Source organism: Lepidothrix coronata, unplaced genomic scaffold (assembly GCF_001604755.1).
Source record: "Lepidothrix coronata isolate B3197 unplaced genomic scaffold, Lepidothrix_coronata-1.0 Scaffold266, whole genome shotgun sequence".
Lineage (NCBI taxonomy): Eukaryota > Metazoa > Chordata > Aves > Passeriformes > Pipridae > Lepidothrix > Lepidothrix coronata.
In genome coordinates, this window is record NW_016690446.1 from 548924 (window position 1) to 569879 (window position 20956).

General features: G+C 37.6%; 1 protein-coding gene across 3 annotated transcripts in view; it reads right to left on the bottom strand.

The window, feature by feature from the left end:
* FAM189A1 (family with sequence similarity 189 member A1) overlaps positions 1–20956 on the bottom strand; it is a 111493-nt gene that overhangs the window by 55138 nt on the left and 35399 nt on the right. For 2 of the 3 annotated variants that reach the window (XM_017835919.1, XM_017835921.1), the window contains exon 2: positions 13845–13901. In XM_017835919.1, coding sequence (XP_017691408.1) covers positions 13845–13901 — 57 coding nt within the window. Of the gene's footprint in view, positions 1–6508; positions 6588–13844; positions 13902–20956 lie in introns of those variants that run through there. The other variant, XM_017835920.1, reaches the window with a different exon arrangement.

Consider the following 20956-nt stretch of genomic DNA (forward strand, 5'->3'; position numbering starts at 1 on the left):
GGGGTCTGCATGCAGGCATTTGGGGAGAGGGACTGGGGATCTGGTTTTTTGGCTTCTCATCCTGGTCAGCTCGGACTGCTGACTTCGACTTGCCTGGGAGCAAGTCGAAGTCTCCTCTTGTCTCCAGCCCGGATCTGCTGCGTTTCATCGGAGAGTTGCGTGCCCGCGGGAGAGAAGGGAGGAGTTTTGAGACACCGTCACCTGGGACAGCGGTGAGTCCCGCAGGAGTGGACTGCTTCCCTTCCCTTTTTCCTCCCACTGAGGGGAGAGTCCCCCATTTTCTTCTCGGCTTCTCCCGCGCTCCGGGACCGCTCCCTCCGGACCCCTCTCCCCGCGTGGTGACCGCCGGAGCCCCACAGCGCCCCCTGCCGGCATGACGGGTACTGCAGGCTCCGCCCCTCGGGCAATCCCACAGCGCCCCCTGCAGGCAGTGATTAGGGCTGCGCGAAAGGACAGAGCAGTATTCATTCAGACTTTTTTTTTCTAGGACTACTGTCTAGTTGGGTTTTTTTGTGTTCTGTTACTGTTTTTGCCAACATACATATATCTTTTAATAAAGGGTTGTTATTTCTTCTGTTTTTTCCACACTTCCTCGACTAAAGCCCCTTAATTTTGAATTTACAATTGCTGAGAGAGAAAAGTTTGGTCTATTTTATAACTCATCCTCTTTAGCAAACAGTCCAGTCTCCTCAGACTGAGACAATTCCTTACCTGCTTTCAGACATTTTCTGTCTATTCCCCTAAATAATCACATCCCTAATAATAAGTACGAAGCTTTGAGATCTGTTACACTGAGTGACAGATTACAGGCTATATATATACTCCAAACAGTCCCTTCAAAACAAGATTACTTCTAACTAAATCAAGCTGTAGTAATTATATTTTATTTCTATTATTATAATAATTTTAATTATTACTGCTATTTTTAACTTAATTATCTAATTGATATTTTTATTTTTCAATATATTTAACACGATTTTTTTTTCCTATTCCCCAGTCATTTATCCAGGAAAAAAGAGTTTGCAATAAACACTGAAATTTTGCCTTCATGTAGTTAAAAATGTAAAAACCCCTTAAAAATGTCTATCCCCTCTTCTCTAGTTGCATTATAAGAGATAACTTATATTTTTTAATCCAAGAAAAAAGGGCTTTAAAAGCATACTGATCTTCTCTATCTAGTCCACTATAATAAAATGCCTACACAGCTCTGCCTCAAATTCCTGGCCCACACAAGGTACTACCATGAACAAAAACCAAAATTCAGCTCTTCAGGTAAGTAAAAAGAAGCATACCCAGCTAGTAACAGTGGGAAGCCAAAACTAGCCAAATTTATACTAAAATGTGGATTTTTAGTAAACTTATTTAAGTACTGGAATATTATATCTATCAGCACGATGGAGTGGGCATCACAGAGACACCACCAGATAGCAATTTTAAAAATACTGAAATATTTTGGACTATATGCCACAACTCCAAGGTAAGTTTTGAAGCTCCTTATCAAGGCTGTTTTATGCTCCTGATCATAGTATGTGATTTTATTGATGCCTTCTGCCCTTGTAATTCATTCAACTATAAAGCGTACAACAAAAAAATATTGGCAGATAAAACTCATTTAACAGATTATAGAATTAAATACATAATGCACATATAATTTTAAATAAGCCCATTTTAAAAACTTACTAAACAGAAATGGTACTCAAACCAACACTGTTGACTAACGGTTTGCAAGTGTAGAAGAAACAACAAAATTTATCATCCTGTTATTTGCCTCGTAATAGATTTCTTTTTCATGATTAAATTACAATGCTTTTAAAATTATTTCTCAATACTTGCCAAGAACAGACTGAATGAAAAAGTGTTGGCATTTCAGATCTGCTTAACTCAGTATTCCACGTCCTTTGCCTAAACTAAAATAAAGGTTTGAATGAAAATATTTTCTCTAGGTCCAAAGCAATGTTCTATATTAAATAGGCAGAAATATTCCTTGTTGTGTGGCACAGCATCAGGTTAAAGATTTTAAGGCTTTTATGTTAAGAACCATAAATTATATTGTGTTTTATCCTAAACTATATGAACCCAGAAATTATTAAATTAAATTACATTTTCTCCAGATAAAATATCTTTTGACTAGCTTTAATGAGGATATCTAACTTTTTAAGAGAAAGCTGAAACCTTGGTGTAAACATTAAAATCCATGCAACTGTTTCTAATTTCAAAGCTAAATAGCTCAGATTTCTGAACTTAACCTTGGTGTACATGATTTTATTGACCACACTCTGGTCCTATTAACTCGTTTTCATTCAAATAGATCTTGGAATTTAATTGTTATTAGTTGCTTGGTTGTATCTTCATTTCTATATTTTCATTAAAAAACTTCTGTGGAAAAATTCAACTGTATCTTCGAATATTATTCTATTTAAGATTATAAACAATTATATTGGTTTTAATTTACAGGGGAAAATGATGCCTCTCTCTGACTCTGTTTATTGTCAGAGTAGCAATCAGCTTCCACCAAGAGTCAGCAAAGTTGTATCTTCAAAGTAATTGTGTGAAAGCTGTTGAGAACAGCACAGTGCACAACAGACAGGTGTGTTTGCAGCAGGATTTGCATCACAAAGAATAACATCTATTTAAAGACCAGCAGTAGTAGTTTTGATTCCTCCTGTATCACTGTGCAGTAACAACAACAAAGTTGGGGATTTGGTAGTTGCTGCTCAGGCTTTTCAGGAACCTGGAATCCAAACCACAACCTTGTCTCTACATTCAGGAGTACAAAGTGAGATAAAGGCAAAGATCTGTCTGTATCAAAATAAATCTCCATTATCTCATAACAAGAGTATTCCATTCAAAACCTCCAAGAAATTCCCTGTACTAACAATGGCCATACAGATTATTTCCTCAAGAGTGCTCAGATTAAAAGACTGTAAAACAACAGTGAGTTCAGCATTGTCGTATTCTACACTTGTTTATTATTCCTGTAAAGCTGTATTAAAGCAAGAGCAATTACACTATTTACTTTAGTATTTTTTAGGAAAGTGTAAGAGGGGGCTTTATTTAGTAATAAAGACCTGTGCTCTCAGCTTAGAAACATTGAGTAGAAATTTGTCAAAAGTAGACATTTCAGCATCTATTAATTTTCTATTATTTTGATTCTAATTAACTCTCTTAGCATCTACACCTTTCTGAAGTACATTCAAAGAAACAAGCAGTAATTTCTAGGAAGCTTGGTGACTATCCTTTTCCCCTGAAAGCCTAAACAAAAGCTACTACAGACAATCTTACAGCTCATGGAATACTTGAGCTGTAATTGGAGAATGAAGCACCAGATAACTTTCAATCCGATTTGAAAATTAAAAACTCAGTCCAAACCAACTATTTTATCAGTTGTTCTGCAGGTTATATCATCTCCCTATTATTCCTAGCAGGGCAGCAAACACTTCTAGATCCAGATCTGCAGTAATTCATTTTGCTACCTAAAAGCCTCTTCAGCCTGTTTCAAACCCCTTCATGCCCTAACAATAATCCATTTTTGTCTCGTCCACTCCCTTTTCCCCCACCCCAGTGAGTAGCAACACAAGTTAAACTTGCAGGTTTCAAGTATATTTGCTTCTATTTTTCATTCTTTGCTATGCTGCTGACCACAGCAACAGCTGAGGAAATTCTGAGAAAGCAGAAAGTAAAAGGACTTTACAGCCACATGGCAGCAGGATCCTTTCCAAAAGGAGCCTTATATTCTCTGCTTTGCTTTAACATCAATTTGCCATGTGAGAACGAGGACAAACACAGACCTGGCAAAGGCATTACCACTGCTTCATGCCAATTCATACTGAAAATCTTGCCATTTGCTTTCAAGACCTTCGCACCAAAGGTTCCTGAAATGAGTAGATTTTGTGTGCCTGCTGGAATCCTTAGGCCCACTGGGGTTTGATTGTGACAATCTACTTCACAAATGACCTATACACTCCCTTACTCCTGCGATGTTTACATGCAGGAATTGGCTCCCTTAAATGCTCCCTCAAGATTCCAGCGTATATTATCCCTCACTACAAAGTAACCAAACTTTCAGGACTTCCAATAAATACACAAATCCATACACATACAGAAATATACAACAAAAAAATTATGGTATAGAATATAAATTATCTAATTACACAATACATATTGTATATATATTGTATTTCAATACCTTGTATTATGCTATTAAATTTATTTAAAATTTAAAATAGACAACATGACACAACTTTTCAGCTTCACTCACTTAAGAAGTGCATTTTATACTGAACTTAACCTCAGTGGCCTACCGACTACTACTGTGCAAAAGAGGAGCTATACTTTTTTTTCAGATAAGATTCAAGCTATCTCTTGAAGTATTCAAGTAATGTAACACACTTCCAACAGTAATTTTAACAAAACAAAGTTTGCCGGTAATTATTTTCATAGCAGAGAACAAGCTGAAGTTTTGTCAAATATTCTATTAAAAGGGCAACGGGGAATAACCAGACAGTGCACTACAGAACCTCATTCAAAGTTTGCTACATAAAAGTAAGCACTCAAAAGAATCCTCCAATGACCTGCAATTAATACTGCAACAAAACTAATCAGAAAATCTCTACTATATGTGCAGGCAGTCAAAAGAAGTAATTTTGACAAAAAGATTGCTTTTATATAGTAGTTCATGCTGTCTAATTTTTATCACTACATTTCCATTTATGCACCAGTGCTTCCCTAAATAAAAAAATCCATGCACATGAAATGTAAGTTAAAAGTCTTATTTTGAAAGAGAAAGAAATCAAACAGTACTAACCTATTTTAACGCTACTCAAAACTCTGTCCATTTGAAATGCTTCAAAAATGACTGCTCCAGCTCTACAGTCAGATGAAAAAACTGGAGTTGATATCCAGTGTGATCATAAACACTTCAAATATAAATGCTTACTGAATAGAATTTTTACCACATAAGTCAGATTTTAAACTTGTAACTACCTCAGCCATACAACTTTAATTTTCTTTCAAACATTCTCTCCGTGGAAGTAAAAACTGAAACTTTTTTAAAGTTGCCTAATAAAACATTATTTCTCAAAAATGTTCCATGACAACAGCAGAAGAGGAAAAGGAAGATGACATTTAGGACATTAGAAATTTAGGACATTAGGAAAGACAACATTTTTCTAAATTAGCTTTGTATATAACGAAACAATCCTTATTTAAACAAAACAGCCAGCTAAACCAGTAAATAGAAATTATTATATTTTTTTAAAAGTGTGAGTAGTCTAGTAACTTTAAAACAAATCTCCGTAAGACTTAATTTTATACTTCCATAGCAACTGCATAATAGGTTCATCCATCTAAGCAATACATTACTTTTTGCAAGTGTCACATTGTTGGAGGGATTCACCTCCATGCAAGTGTTGGTGAAATGCTACTCCATATAAATTAACCTTCCACAGCATCTGTAACAAAATTCCCTGAGGAAATAAAAGCTCGTGTTGTCCAGCTGACAAGGACAGGCATCACACAGCTCCCAAGCAGCCCTTCCTGGCAGAAACATCCTTAGAGAGAAGCAGGTAGGAAAGGTCACATACACCAATGCTTTGCATCTGTCTGTCCCAAAATATTAATAGCAATTAACTACTCATGTGCAATTATTCTCATTAATGAACAACTGTGTTGTCTCTCTGAAACCCAGCACACCAGAACACTTCTCCTTTCCTCATTAAGAAAGAAGGCTCCTGTCAGGTAAGCGAGGTCAGCAAGCCACGACTGCTCAGCTCCAGAAGAGGACATGAGCACTCTCAGTCAGACAGTTTCTGAGGCAAGGCTGCAATGTGGACAGGGTTTTTTCCCAGTTTGATTCTAATGTAACCTCATTGTAATTTTGACTGTTTAAAGAAAAAGCGCACACACATCTCTAAGGAAGACTCACAAGAACAATTTGATGGAGATCATCAGTACGTGAACTTTAAGATTTCTAAGACCTCTACTCATATATCTGAAGTAGAACTGAATACATAATGTTGTTGATTTTACAGCATCTGTAGCAAGGAAACCCAAACACTCAATTGCAGATATCTCTAGCTCAGGATCTAAACTGCAATTCACCTGACAAACAAACCCCACTGAAAGTATTTTTCTTCAACAAGCACAGGATAATTAGATTCTCTTTGGGTAACAGCGCATTTCTTTCCATCTGTCACAAAAACAATACTGAAGTCACATGCGTTCTGATTACACAAAGAATGAAGTATTCATCCCCAACTCCATCACCCCCCAAAATGCTTTAATTAGTTCATGCAAGTATTTATTCTACTTTTAAATAAAAACATTTCAAATGCAGTTTATCTTGTCTAAAATAAATTTTTGCAGCTACTGTTTCCTGACCCCTTGAAACCAAAATACAAAGTTTGATAAATAGTTTCTGTGTTGCCAAACTATCCAGGCTCCAGCGATACCAGATACCAGATTAATTTACTCTGAAGGAAGAAGAAATGCTGAAGGAAACTAGACTCACACCAAGAAAGAGTTGAAGAAATTACACTGTGCAAAGGCTGCCAAAAGCTCCAGGACCAGATGGGATGCAGCTTGCATTTCTAAAAGAAGGAGCAAATGAGATGAAAAAACCATTAGCAGATATATTTAGAAAGCATGTGAGAACAAGAGCATTAGATGGACTGAAGAGAGGCAAGTGCAGAACTCACCGACACCCTCCCTTAGGAGCAGAGCCCTGCCACTGGAACTGGGACAGTCTCCTCCGGCCCTGCGGTGCCATAGGAACGGCTGCCATGGCAACACGATGCCGCAGGAGCACGTGGGGAGAAGGCGCCTTTTAAGGTAATGAAGACTGTAAGGTAATGGGCTTGTTTAGGAAGGGGCAAATGTGCCCCAGCAGGCTCTGTCTGCTCTTCAGGAAAAGCTGCTTGTGATTCTTTTTAGGCTTTGCGACTGGGGATAACTAATGAGCAGATGGATGCTCAACAGAGGAGTCCAGATTCTCACGAGTGACAGCTGGTGGCAGCTGGGCCCAGGAACAGGCAGCCTTTGTCAAAAGGGTATCAGAGAGATGCAGAGAGACCTAGGCAGGAAAAAGCTGTAAAAGGGGTCCCAGAATATTCATTCTAAAGACATGTTTCACTCTGTGACATGCTTTCTCCACCATTACAAAGATTTCTCTGGTTCACTTCCTCTGTTTTTATCTCAAGTGTTATTTCTTTCTCTCCCAGTTCACAACTTTACTGGATCATTCTCCATTTTTCCCCTCTTCCTCTTCTGTCAGGTATATTCTAATAAAATGGCACTAGGGGTAGGTTTTTTTGCCAGTTGCTTCATTATACTAAAGAAGAAAGAAGGGAACTAGCAGTCTAATTAAAAACCCCAAACCAGCAATAGGCAAGACAGCGCACTTTTGAAAAGCTAAATGTTTATGCTTATGTTCATCCACCTGCAAATAAAAACTATGGAACATGAATGTAATCAGAGTTTACACACACTCTAATTGCAAAGTTTCAAGACCACAGTTTTCAGATTCCCTACTCAATCCACCAGGAGACATGATTTCATGGCCTAAACCAGCAGTTCACACACTGGGAAAGCATCTCTCAGAGCAGGGACACAGGTGAAAATTGCAGCTAATCTCTGACTTACCCACTTCCCACACACACGTACAGACACGTAAAAGCTCTTCTGTTTTACAACCATCATTGTGGCCAGGCTTCGCGAACGAACATTTGGGAAGGACTCTGCCCACATTTGCTCCAAGCGCGCTGGTGGCTAAAGAGGCCAACGCAAGATAGACAAGTCTGGTTGTAAAAGGCACAGCAGAAAGACTCCTTAGGTGGTAAGCTGCACTAAAGCTCAACACATACACTTGGTAATACAGAGGAAGACAAAAAATTCAAGACCAACAGCTTAAATAACAAGAGATTAGTCAATAAATCCAAACTAACAAAATTTTTAACAAAATTTTTGTTAGTGCTCCAAACTAACAAAAATTCAGAAAAGGCCCAATCTAGAAAGAAAAGAAAACGAAACAAAACTGTCAAACCTCTCAGATTTAAAGCACAAACTTCTATCAAGAGGATTCAGATAGGAAAGCTCATCATATTTAACAGACTTCTTTTTAGTCACCCAAAGTGACTCCCTGTCTAGGAGAAACTTCACTTATGACCCATGCATAGCACCAGGAAAGGCCTCAGAAAGTCATCAGAAAAAGCCTGAAAGAGCATCCAGAGGTTGTAGCACTTTAACCTAGGAATAAACTTAAGCTTTTAATTGCACTATCAGTTTTGGAGAAATACACTGTGTTAATGCATAGTAAATAAAATACTCCATGCTATTAATTTCCACAGACTGATCACAAACATCAAAGTTCAAATTAGACTGGGTAAATGTGGCTGATCAGATAACTTCTATTTTCTGAATAACTGTGCAAACATGACTAGGGCACGTTTCTGCATATGCACATCTAAAATCATATCCATCTTTTACAAGTATCTTTGAAATCTACTTTCTGAGAAGTGCTTCAGTAAAATCTGATCCTTTGAATCTTCACAGAAAAACAAAACACAAACGTCAGCACAAGTACAACCAAAACTAGTCACTAAATATAACATGTCTATAAAATATTTATATTTTTACCTATTTATGTTATTCATTAAGGTATTTTGTGTAACAAAGAATTTCTTTCCTTAAGAAATCCTCATTCATTTCTCATACGGTTGGTTATTTCTTAAAGTATTTGAAACTGAAAATTTATGCTATAGCATAAAGACACTCTAATGAAAAGGGAAGGATGAATGCTGTGGTTATCCTGCTTCTACTGACACTTTAACTGCTGTCAGAAGCTGAGGAAACAAAAAAAATTAGAAAGATCTGCAAGCTTTATTGGGAATGACTAAATCAGGATGCATCTAAGGATGCCTAAAGCAGACCTGTCATCAGTTGCAGTTCTGTTCCTATTCTCTCCTATTCCTCTTCAGCTGCTCTTTCCACTAAGGTCTCCTGTCCAAGAACACTATCCAGTAATTTAAAATTGCCCTTCTTGAAGCATCTGACCACTTACTATCCCAAATTTGTCATTAGAAGACACAAAAGAGATCCACAGCTTCTGCCATGCACTTCCCATAAAGTGTGGAATGCAGCCAGGTAAATGGCAAGTTCTCGTACTTCTCTCAAAGAGGTGTCCTACACACCACTGGCTCTTACCAGAAGCTGGGTAGGAAGGGAACATACATCCCTGGAAGCAAGTAAGGAAGGAGCAAGAATGAAATAATGACAATGATTGAAAAGGTCCCACATTCACTGGTCTCGTTTAGTGGTTGGGTATTTTTTAAATAAGGAAAGATAATCTACTACCAAAACCCCAAGATCATTCAAGTTTAACTACTCTGTTTGAGAATCTTCTGGAAATAACTATAAAAGAGAAGCAGCTTCGATAGAAATCTATTTTAAATCTGCTTTCAAACTAATGTAACCTGGAATACAGTCATCAATAGATACATTAATCTCATTTTTAGACTTGCCTCACAGACTGTTGGTACAACTCCAGTCATGCTGCAGTAGTGTGCAGACACGGTTGATCTAGTTTGGTTACCAAAGTGCTCTATACAACTAATCCTCAGTGAAGGGAGAAGAGCAAAGGAAGAGGCAAAGAAAACTTAACTATGTCCCAACTATAGGAAAAGATTATTTACAGCTTACATTTTCTTCACTGAAATCACTCAAACCTAGGATCCAAATATACTGCAAGTCAGTTATTTATGGTGCTTGTAGTACTGTTCTTAAAAATCACACTGAAAAATCAGAGATTCCATTGTGTGACTTCTTACTGACATGGTTTTGGTTCACTCTTCTCTACTCATCCAGATCTTGTTCTTCTGCACAGCTTTTGATCTCTATCTCCCTCATGTCCTCAGACTCACATTTCAATTCCCTCTTCCTTTCCTAGTTCTCCACAATTCTCTGCTCCTTGATTTATCATTCAGCTCCTCTAAATTTGAGCATTTTCCTTCCATGCTCCCAGAAAAGAGGTCAAAGAAAAACACTATTCTCAATTTCAAAGTCTGGATTCACATCAGCTCTGAGCAAAATTTACAACTCTATACTAAAAGAGCTACTTTGTGAACCAGCACTGGATTTGCTTTCCACGTAGAAGTGATTACAGCTTTCCAAGTCTCTTTCTGAAAGCAAGCAATACTCAGCATTCAGCCATCTCCTAGTTTATCAGAAACTTAGAAAAATTCTATTACGTAAGATGCAGTTGTTTTCACAGTGTTTTCACACAGTGTTTTGTTAACCTTTAAACTGACGCCCCAGCCCCAAAGACAAGTGTTCCTAATGAACATTTTGATCAACGAATTCAAAGAATACTCGCGCTGAAGTGATACTGCAGACTGATGAAGGGATCTGTTAAAGCAGAGGGATGTTCTGCATCTCATCTCCACATCACATAAGTATCAAAGTCAAAAATGACACACGAGGTGATGGGTGCCTTTAGACTCCGCCCTTCTCCCACAAGGGGCATTTTTTCACTCATTTTCCTCCTACAGTCTTGACCCAATTATGCTGACATTGTCTCTCCACTACAGAGATCACTCTTTTATTCCAGTAACCAAAACCAAATCTCTCCTTGGTGGGAAGAGTGGGGTTTGGAGGGAGGACAACAACTTTATTTTTTTAATTCAAAAATTTCAATTGGATTTCATCCGAAAGGCAGACGTAAATTCTCTTACGAGAGTTTAAAAATACCACGACTCATCAATTAAGGTACTCTAGGACTTCAGGTTCAGCAGCACAGCCAGGAACGTGTCAATACCCCACCTCACTGAGAAGAAAATAGGAAACTTACTCATAATTTATTTCTATTCATTTTATGTTTCATCTGTTTCCTGGAGCTTGGTTATTTCTACCACACTCAGCAAAGATATCTAGTGATAAAAGATAATCAATGAGGAAAAACATTTGGACCAGTGTCCTAGTTAGGACAACTGAGACCAGTTCATCATGGTATGGGTGTAACCCAAAACTGTGTATTCTATAGCCTTCCATGCCATTTCCCAGAAACAGTTGTCAATAGACTATTCGAACCCTCTGCCCATAGAGCCTGACTCCTCAGGCTATAAACTAGGTGTTAAGAGGCCTGTGAGATAGGAGGGTGCTCTTGTCCTCACACCCTTTGTGGAACTCCCCGCCCTGAGGGAAGTACTGAGCATTCCTGCCTGAACTGGAGGATATATAATCTTGGAGTCTTGGAACATTTGTAACCACTCGTGGGATCCAGAAGGAAGACTGCATCTCATCGCTCTCGACCTCAGCTGGACTGCAATCACCACTTTTGACCAGACTGCAACAGCTCTCCCAGCAGCAGGTTTTTCCCCTCTCCCTTTACTTTGGACTCAAGCGGGGCCCAAGGAACACCACTTTGTTCATGCCCCAGGGTACTGGGTTATACATTTGGGTTTTGTGGGTTAAGACCAATTGTTTGTTTGTATGATTGTACTTACTGTATTATTTTAATAAATTGTTATTCTGACTTATAATCTCTCCTTTGAGTTGGGTTCATTTCCCCTGCTGGTTAACTCTTAAACCAGCACAACCAGTTTTACATATTCACTTATCTTATGGAGCAAGCATGTATGCGGATATATTTATTTAAAATTATTAGTAATTTCTTTTTTCAATACAGACTTTTTTCTAATTAATTTCTGCCCATTAATATCACAGTAAAATGTCTTTAGTACATAAACATTTGTACTAATATCTTGTAAATACACAACTATTCTCAGTTTTAACTTTGTTTCCAAGGTTTTAAACTATCCAATAACCCACTTATTTCTACACCAATACTACATAACACATTTCTGGTATGATACGGACAGAAATTAATGGTTGGTGAACTACTGTTTGTTTTTAATGCTTCTTCAACTTCCTCTTTTTGCCTGCAGAAAATAATATATTTGCAAAGAAAAGACATCTGAGGAAAAAATCCATACAATTATAGTGATGAGTCAATCCAAATCAGCAGCATGAGGGGCTGACCCTGGCCAGCAGCTGAACACCACACACACACCTGCTCCATCTCTGCCCCTTGCAGCAGGACTGGAAGAGAATTAGAAAAGCCTAAGTGAAAAAACTTGTGCGTGGAGATAGTTTAACAGGCAAAGGAAAGAGGAAGGAAAAAGCCAAAGCAAATGATGCAGTGTGGGAACAATAGAGAGCCTGGATACTGCACAGGTACTGCTCAGCAATAGTCAAAACACAGGTTGTTATCAACTCTGTTTTAGCCAAAAATCTGAGATATGCAGAAAACTGGCACCTTAAAATATAACAGTTTCACCAGTTTTCAGGACATCACAGATGGTGTATGGTTTAATTTTATATCTTTATTCATAGCTTCAAATGATAAAGATATCTATCTTTCTGGAATCACTTTTGGAAATGACAGATTTTGTAACGCATTGCAACAAAACCCACATGTACTATAATCAATTATATAGTTGTTTGTAATACTATAAAATAGGGTAAAAGGTAATCATTGACAATATGTATTTGGCATGTGTTGTATAAACAGGTCACAAGAAATACAACTCATAAGCATGTTGATATGAGGTTGCAAAGTTACACAGTACTGATTGCTAATCAGAACCGTCATACTGCACTCCTGGGTTCCAACTGCTAAAAGGTATTTACAATTCAACAAGAAAAACAAGATATTATGTAGCCACTGCAAAACTATTAGCCCGGCTGTTACACAGCTTAATCACACACAGCGGTGAAAAAAATCATCCCTGTCTCCTGTTCTTCCAGCCGATTATTGTATCACCACCAAGTGCCAATACAGAAATACAGGAGAAAATCAGGATCTAACACATGAGCACTAAGCTTACTCTTGGAAAGAAATAATTTCCTAGAGCATATTTTAGGAAGGTGAGCTGTTCTGCAAGCATTAATGTTGCCATTTACTGTTTCTTCCCTTTTATATTTATTTCCTTGAATGATGCTAACATGACTGCCTATTCATATTTCACTGAGTGGATCGATAGCTGAGAGCCCAGCTGAACTTACAACGTGTGAGTAAGTGTTCAGGAATCAAAGAAGCCAAGTCTCAATAGGCCTGAATAACATTTCTGATGCATGAATATTGTCTATTCTAATGATGTAAGCTCTTACTGATTTAGTTCATAATACTGAAAGATACACTTCAAGTTCTAATTAAGCTTGTTGTCAATAATACAGGACTTTGCATTTTATACTTTCCATTATATTCTTTTTTCCCCGGGGGCTACCTTTAGTATTAACTGTTACAAATGTTTTCTGTTACTCTGTTAAAGATGCACACTTTTTCAAAGGCAATATTTACCTGCTAACACGTCCTTATTGACACAATCATCGCACCTTTTAAATAAGATTGATTTGAATCTAATACTACTTTATGTTAATAGGTTATCTGAAACTCTATTATCATGCACATATAAAGAATAGATAATTTTTCATTATTAAGTCACTACATGGATCTCACAACAGAAATAATGTATCTGAAAATCATTCTGCAGAGGAAGATGAACAGCTACTAATTTGGAATAAGTTTTTTTCCTCTCCAGATAACTTGTTAAAAAGATTACTCTGCGGTGCAATTTTTGCAAAATTAAGTTAAATGCAAAGCTAAGGGCAGACCAATAGTCCATTTGTCAGACAGAAGAAAAATATCATTGTCACCTAGGTATTTTATGTAATACAACTTCAAAGTCACAAAATTTTTGTACTAAGGGTTTATAAATTTTAGGATACATAACAGCACTGGAAAATCATCCCCAATGACTATTAGGCTTCTATATAAAGACAAAATCACTCACCACAAGTGAAAGTGGTCTCTTCCAAGAAACAACACCAATCAATCCGGACAACAGCACCTGTAATAGGGAAAGCAGAGTCACTAAAGGGACATGAGGTTTTATACCAGTGTCATTAAAAGAACTAGTAAGCAATAAAATGAAGCTTAATACACATTCATGATGTGTATTTCCTGAATGCTGGAAACCAAGTGCTAAAAATGTAATGCTTTCCTTTTATTCTCAGTAACAAATACACAGAACTACCACTAAGCTGTGTAAAGAGATTTCTATCCAGCTGCCAGATCCACCTAGTTCTGATCAGATCACAATATGTCTTAAAACATTTCCTCTCTCCCAGTCCCAAATGTTATCAACTCTGAAGAAGAATAAATGTAAGGGAAATTTTCTTGTGGTCTCTTAGCATCATTGAAAATTAGCCTACAAAAAGGGGAGTACTGACAGGAAAATCACAAAATCATACAGGGTATCCAGATAAATTAGCAAAAGGGTCTTTTTGTTTTGTTTCACCCGCCCAAACAACTTCTTTACTTGATCTCGTGATTGAAAAAGGACCCATACATTCATTTAAAACCTGTATTTAACATACAGACACATTACTCTCTACTCTGCAGACCAAAAGCAAGCAGGATTCAGACCTTTATACACCTAAGCTGATCTTAGGTATTTTAAAATAATATGCAAGCTTTACATTTCTCTCAGTTAAAACCAGTGAGAGAAACTGGAGCAATGAGGTCAGGGATATCGACCCTGGGGTGGGGGGAAAAAGGTGGAGAGGAAGCTTTTCATGAGAACATTTAATTAACAGAAATAGTAAAGCAGAACACAAAAGAAATGCAGAGAAAAGAATGAATAATGTATTTATTTCCTGGGTCCGTGGTGTCATTTTTTCTCATCTCGGCTTGTGCCAAGAACTTGTGTAACAGTAACTTATACACTCAGCTAGTCACCGTTGCCACTGTGTCCTAGTTTCCTAGCAATCTTTTAGGTATAAAAATAATAAATAAAAATGCCCCTATATCTAGCCAGTACAGAAGCAATGTACACTGTACTGGGAACCAGGCTGGGAACAATCCATCTACTGATGCAGTTGGACTGCAGAGCACTCATTTTAGGTTTTCACAAAGCCTAATTTGTGGACATTCATACGGTGGGCATATTTCAAACATATTTCACAATTGACAATATCCACAGTTGCTGCAGCTGTTGAAAACATTATTCAGAAAGACAATACATTGTAAAAGGCACCTTTTGGTGTTTTCTTTAGTAGCTACACCATTAAAAAAAACCCCCTCAAATTAAGATTTTTAGTAAAATCTCAGTGTTAGTTTTTAAGTGAAGTAATAATGGCCAGTCTTCGTGAGCGAAGACTTGGGAAAGGTCATTAACCCTTCAAGCCTGCGCAGTGGATTTTTTAGGTGAGACACAGCTTGCGCTGAACTGAGCCCACCCTTTAATCCTGAGGTTCATCTGCCGGGGCCGAGCAAGCTTGGACAGTGGCAGTGAGGTCCCCAGGACGTAGGTTTGTTTAGAGTGACCTTCTCTTAGATGGATGGCCTTACAGGGCTGACGAGCTCCATCTGCCCGGGGGGCTGGGAATCGAACCTGGGTCGCAGCGGTGAGAGTCCTGCACCCTAACCACTAGACCACCAGAGGCCCCTTTAAGTGAATTAATTATTATTATTAAGTGAAGTACAAATGCAACAAATGAGAAGGCACAAATGCACAGTAAAAGTGAACCAAAATCAGGATGTGGATATCAGACTGTGCAGATAATGCTTACGTGCAAATGTGCATATTTTGTATTCTACAGCGTTTCCTACAGCATAGAAGCTACATACTTCTGGATGTTGGCCAAGTGAAGGAAAAGCTGAGAATTCCATCTTTGCAGTTAATTAAATTTACTCACACAGCCATGTTAGCTTAGTATTACTGTATGATAACTTGTCTGTGGACTGATAGTCCTGTAATGTGAAACTGCACTCAGGAAGGTAAAATGACAGGGTTAGCTAGTTTATCTGCAGGCTAGACAGCAACATGCTCTCAATTAAATAAATAGGGTGGCTAAAATTGTGAGGTTATTAAAGAAAACCCTTTGGAGTAGCAAACCTTTACTTTCATTTACCGTGAGAACTCCCTTCCACAAGTTAAACCTCTCCCCATCCTGTCTTTATTTGTGGCATTGCACAAGATGCAAGAATGGAGCTGATCCTTTTTGTTCAGCTGAACTACAGCTGTGTTTGACCTTTACAGAGGCCTTGCAAGATGAAAGAGGTACATGTGTTTTTGTTTGGAAAAGGAGAGCTTTGTGGCACTCGCTGTACCAGCTCACCATGCAAAAGGTCAAGCACAGTCAGGCCAGCTGATGAACTTGCACTGATGATGGACTTTAGAACTCACTGTTCCACCTGTGTCTTTAATATTGTCATTATAAGAGTTCACCTCAACAATCCCGTCATGTAATTTTCCAAACCCCATTAGTCTTCAGCATTTGGGTAGAATACACCAAATGACTATCTAAATAGAAAACTAAAGAAGATTTACCTTGAAACTGAAGACAACCAGGAATTTAAGAACACAAAACCCCCCAAACTAGAAAAACCCAGCCTTGGCATTTTGTTTTCTCTTCAGTTTGTACTTCTTACCAATACAATGTTAACATTGAATAAAGTGAGTAGAACCACACTTGGTTTATATACAAAAGTAGGAATTATTTGAAAAGTAGTATGTAATTTACAGGCCCCAAAGATCTTACAATAATGGCTCCAAATATTCAATCCTTACTCCATTTGAAGCAGTATGCAAAACACTTATTTGGTTCTCCCAGGTTTGACCAAGAAACACAGGCACAAGATAAGTGAGTTAGTTTTATACTGGTAACTAAAGCATTATCATTTCCTAAAAACCCATTCCTCAAGATCGCAATCTATTCATCTTCTCATGTTTTTCAAAAATCACTACACCATATATATGCTGTGCACAGGTTTTTTCTTTCTTAAATAAAAAGTAAATTGGAGTTTGATTATTTTAACAACTTGCCCACTTAAGTTTGAAAACATGGTTTGATTTCAGAACCTGGACAGCATATTTATCTACTATCCTGGACCTAAATTCTATCTGCTGAATTGTAGTGAAACTCCCCAGCACATAATAATCAAAATAAATCAAAGCTACTAAAAACATGTTCAAAAATGTAGGTTTGCCAGATTCCTTAAGCAGAATTCCTAAAGATATATGTACCTGCTGACTATAACAGTGCTGATTCACAGAGGAAAAAACAGAATATATCAGCATTGGCTTCAGCAGCATTAGACATGCAATAACAGAGGGTATGAACATCTTTCAAATGCATATGAAAACTCCATTATCGTTAATGCAAGTGGTGCTCGTGCATGACAAAGATGCATTTACTATAACAGGCACATATTGAGGCAGGACCAAACCAGAAGGTAAAATTACTTTCCATTACAGGGACTGCAAACAAAGGATTTGCCCTTGATGGTGTCTTTTCCAGCATTTTCAACCCTCCACACTCCAGTGAGTCTCTAGAAATCTAAAGGGCTTTGACTTTGAATATGGGACAGATCAGATGATGCAGTCTTTCAATGTATCTTAAACCATGTGTTTTCCAAGTCTTCATCTCCAAAATGATTGTTGTATGCTAAACACTCTCTAGTATGCTTCCTTTAAGCTTTTCTCTGAAATACATAAAATGTATATTTATATAAATATTACTTAAAACAACCTAAAATGTAGTGAAACACTATCAAGGTAAAAAAACATTACAGACATGTAAAATTACTGATGTCTAAGTATTAATTTGTTTAATAAAATGAGTTATCTTTTTTTTTTTTCCTCAGTACAACTTGGGTTTTAGCAATGCTTTTCTAGTCTCGAGCACATGACTTACAGGAAACTCCAAGTTTTAGTATTTATTTTTATTCCTGCTTACTTGCTCAGGCTGATGCAACATATGTCAAGTCACTTGGTCCTCTTTTACAAATGTATGGGTTCCTCGCTTTTTCAGCTGGTAAACACGAGACAAATTCTCCAGTCAATGGATTCAGTTGCATTAAAATAAGCATACAAGTTCTTCACATTAATTGCAGAGATTCCTTCTCAGGCCTCTTCTAAGAACTAAATTTATGTGTTTACAGATAGGCATATACAGTATGCATATGATGGCAAAAATGTGTGTCTCCAGATAAGCTAAAACCCAAACAGCCTGTTTGTACCAACACATCAGACAAACATCCCTCATGGTGGCCCAGGCAGAAGCAGGCAGATGCATGAGGCTGCTGAGTGCAGAGGGCAGGGCAGGGAACGGGCTGCCTGATTCACCAGCTAAGGAGACAAACCCCAGCACGCACAGCACCAGCCCCACAGTGCCTTCTGGCAGCAAAGCACTACAGCAACTGCTGCTCTGCAGAGCTTTCTGAAGCCACTGACACTGCCCAAGGTTCCCCCTCTCTGGGCTGCAGGAGCACAGACTACTGTAAGGTTTCATTTTGCCAACTCACATGTTCCAGACATGGTGAAGTTCTATTGTACCTGAGCAACTAAAAAGCACTGATATCCCCAACTGTCCTCAAGTCTAGGTGTGCCTCCCAGAGAGACTAAATTAACAGCTGAAATATCTTCAACGGGGGTGTTTCCGTGAAATCTATAGTTGCCTCTTAACAGGTAGATAATTATTTACAAAATGCAATTATTAAATTAAATTAAATGTCACAACTATCACATACTCAGAGACTATAAAAGCATGACATGTTACTACCAGAGTACGAAATCTTCTGGTATTAGTACTCTCTGCAGCATCTGCAATCCATTAGTGCAAAATGCTGGTAAGTTAAACACAAGCTATAGGAAAAGAGCTATAGGAAAGAACTGTGCAGCACGAGAATTAGCTGAAAAGGGACTGGAATAATCCACCAGTAATATTACTCTCCATTCCAATTCCTGGAAAAACAGTAAGGATGAAAATCTCTTGGGGAGGGGGTGGTGTGAATGTATTAGCAAGTAAGATAAGGAAGAAAAAAGGTTTATATATATTTCCATATGCATATGTACACATGTGAAAACTGTATGGACAAATACAGAACAGTGGCATGATTTTGGAATGGTCTTTCAAAAAAGTCATCCTAAACAGTAGGTGCTGTTGAAAGTCATACCGTTCCACCACATTCAAAACACTGCAAAAACCAGTCACAGGCTAAAGAATTTTTGTAACAGTTAATATAGCTGTTTATATTCCTATATGCAAACTGACTGTTCAACACACAGCTATCACTAAAATCCAGGGACCACCCTCTTATTTAAGTAGTACATCACTATGAACACAAAGAGCACAAGTACCACCAGACTGCCTACACAGAACTAAAGGTCCAGACACTCCAAGATAAATACAAGCAAGCCATCAGTGACCAAAAAACACAACAATTTCAGCAGTTTTGAGCTATTTTATAAAAAGACTCAGTATGTTCCTGACTCACAAACACTGCATCATAGCTTAGTCTCTCTCATTTACCCACTGTGAACCTAAAACTAATTTAATTCTAATTGCCATGGAAACAGAAGCAGAGAAACAAAATCCCTTGGTGCCCCACAAGAACAGGACAGTAAAATCACCTATACATTGACACAGCTACCAGAATGTATTAACAGCACATAATTTTGATCTCATTTTAAGCTCTAGGGTGAGCTTTTCTTGTTTTGTCTTTGTATTCCTATGAAATATTCTCCATACCCATCAGAAATCTGCTTGTTACACATCTGTTGTTTGCTTCTAGGAAACAATTGACATACAGAGAAAAACAAGGGTTGATGGAGCACATATACATCAGAACAACATATTTTCCAATTATGAAGAAACTTCACATGTTCTGTATTTGTTACTATTCCAAGTGGTTCAGAACTGTTATGCTCAACTTCACTAAAATATGAAGACTGCATTAAAAGCAATGGACAGGGATTTAGATAAGATATTGAGCACAGAGCTGATATGTCAATCTCACAATACAGTCTTAATTCTAATCTGTTTTTTATTAAACACATTCACAGAACACACTTACATTATCTTATACGCCCCATAATGTAATCCATGAGTATTAATAAGGCACATAGTCATTAGCATAAGAATATTTAAACAGAAAGGAAACTAAGCAATTCAGAACCAATTCCCCCAAGCTTTCAAATTTATTAGAGTATTTATGAACAAACTTAAAATAAACAGATGACTGAAGATCTGGCTCAATACATGTTGTTTCACAGGTGAAGAGCTTTAACTCAGAATAAGGTTTTTGGAGATATTGTAAGAGATGAATAAGATGCTTTTGTGGCAATTTCCATTTCGGACAATTCTGTCAAATTTAAAGGAGGTTTCCCACAGAAATGAAGCTACTTTCCTTCTCAAGAATGACCTATGATTGAACCAAAAGAATATACCACTTTTTTGACTAACATCACCAGAAACACTGCTGCAGAACCAGTTGTATGTCTCACAACGTTCAAAATGAAAGCTAAACCAAGCAATTCTCTCAAAAATTGATTGAAGAAATATGCTGCCCATATATGCTATTCAGCATGCCTACAGTAGCTCAGATCGAGTGTGGATACCTTATTGATCCTTTGAGGCAGGAAGGGTTTACTGAGGCAGCAGTCAAAAGCTTAATTAAAATGCACTGAACCAATGAAAGCAGTGACATTAGAAGCAGTTCATCCAATATGATAGATCTGTATTCAGGTATTGTACACTCAAGTGTTAATGCTTTCCTCATCTCAATATTTATTTTCTTGGTCTTTATGTGCATTCTATACTATAGATTACAAAGATGATTTTTAATAGGGGAAAAAATCTCTGCATCTAAAAGTATATTGAATTTCCTTTCCAAAAATACTGGTACATTTTAAATTCTTTGTCATTTCATATAGTTAAATTTCTTCAAGGGCTAAAAATGTGAAAACACTCTTAACTCGAGTATCAAAGTAATGGAAATATATGGAATCCTAAGGCAAAGGTATCACCCAGCTATGAGGACTTCACTTCCAGAACTTTCATTTTATGTCACCAAAAAAAACCCCCAAAATATATCCATAATGTTGCTGTGACAAAGAAA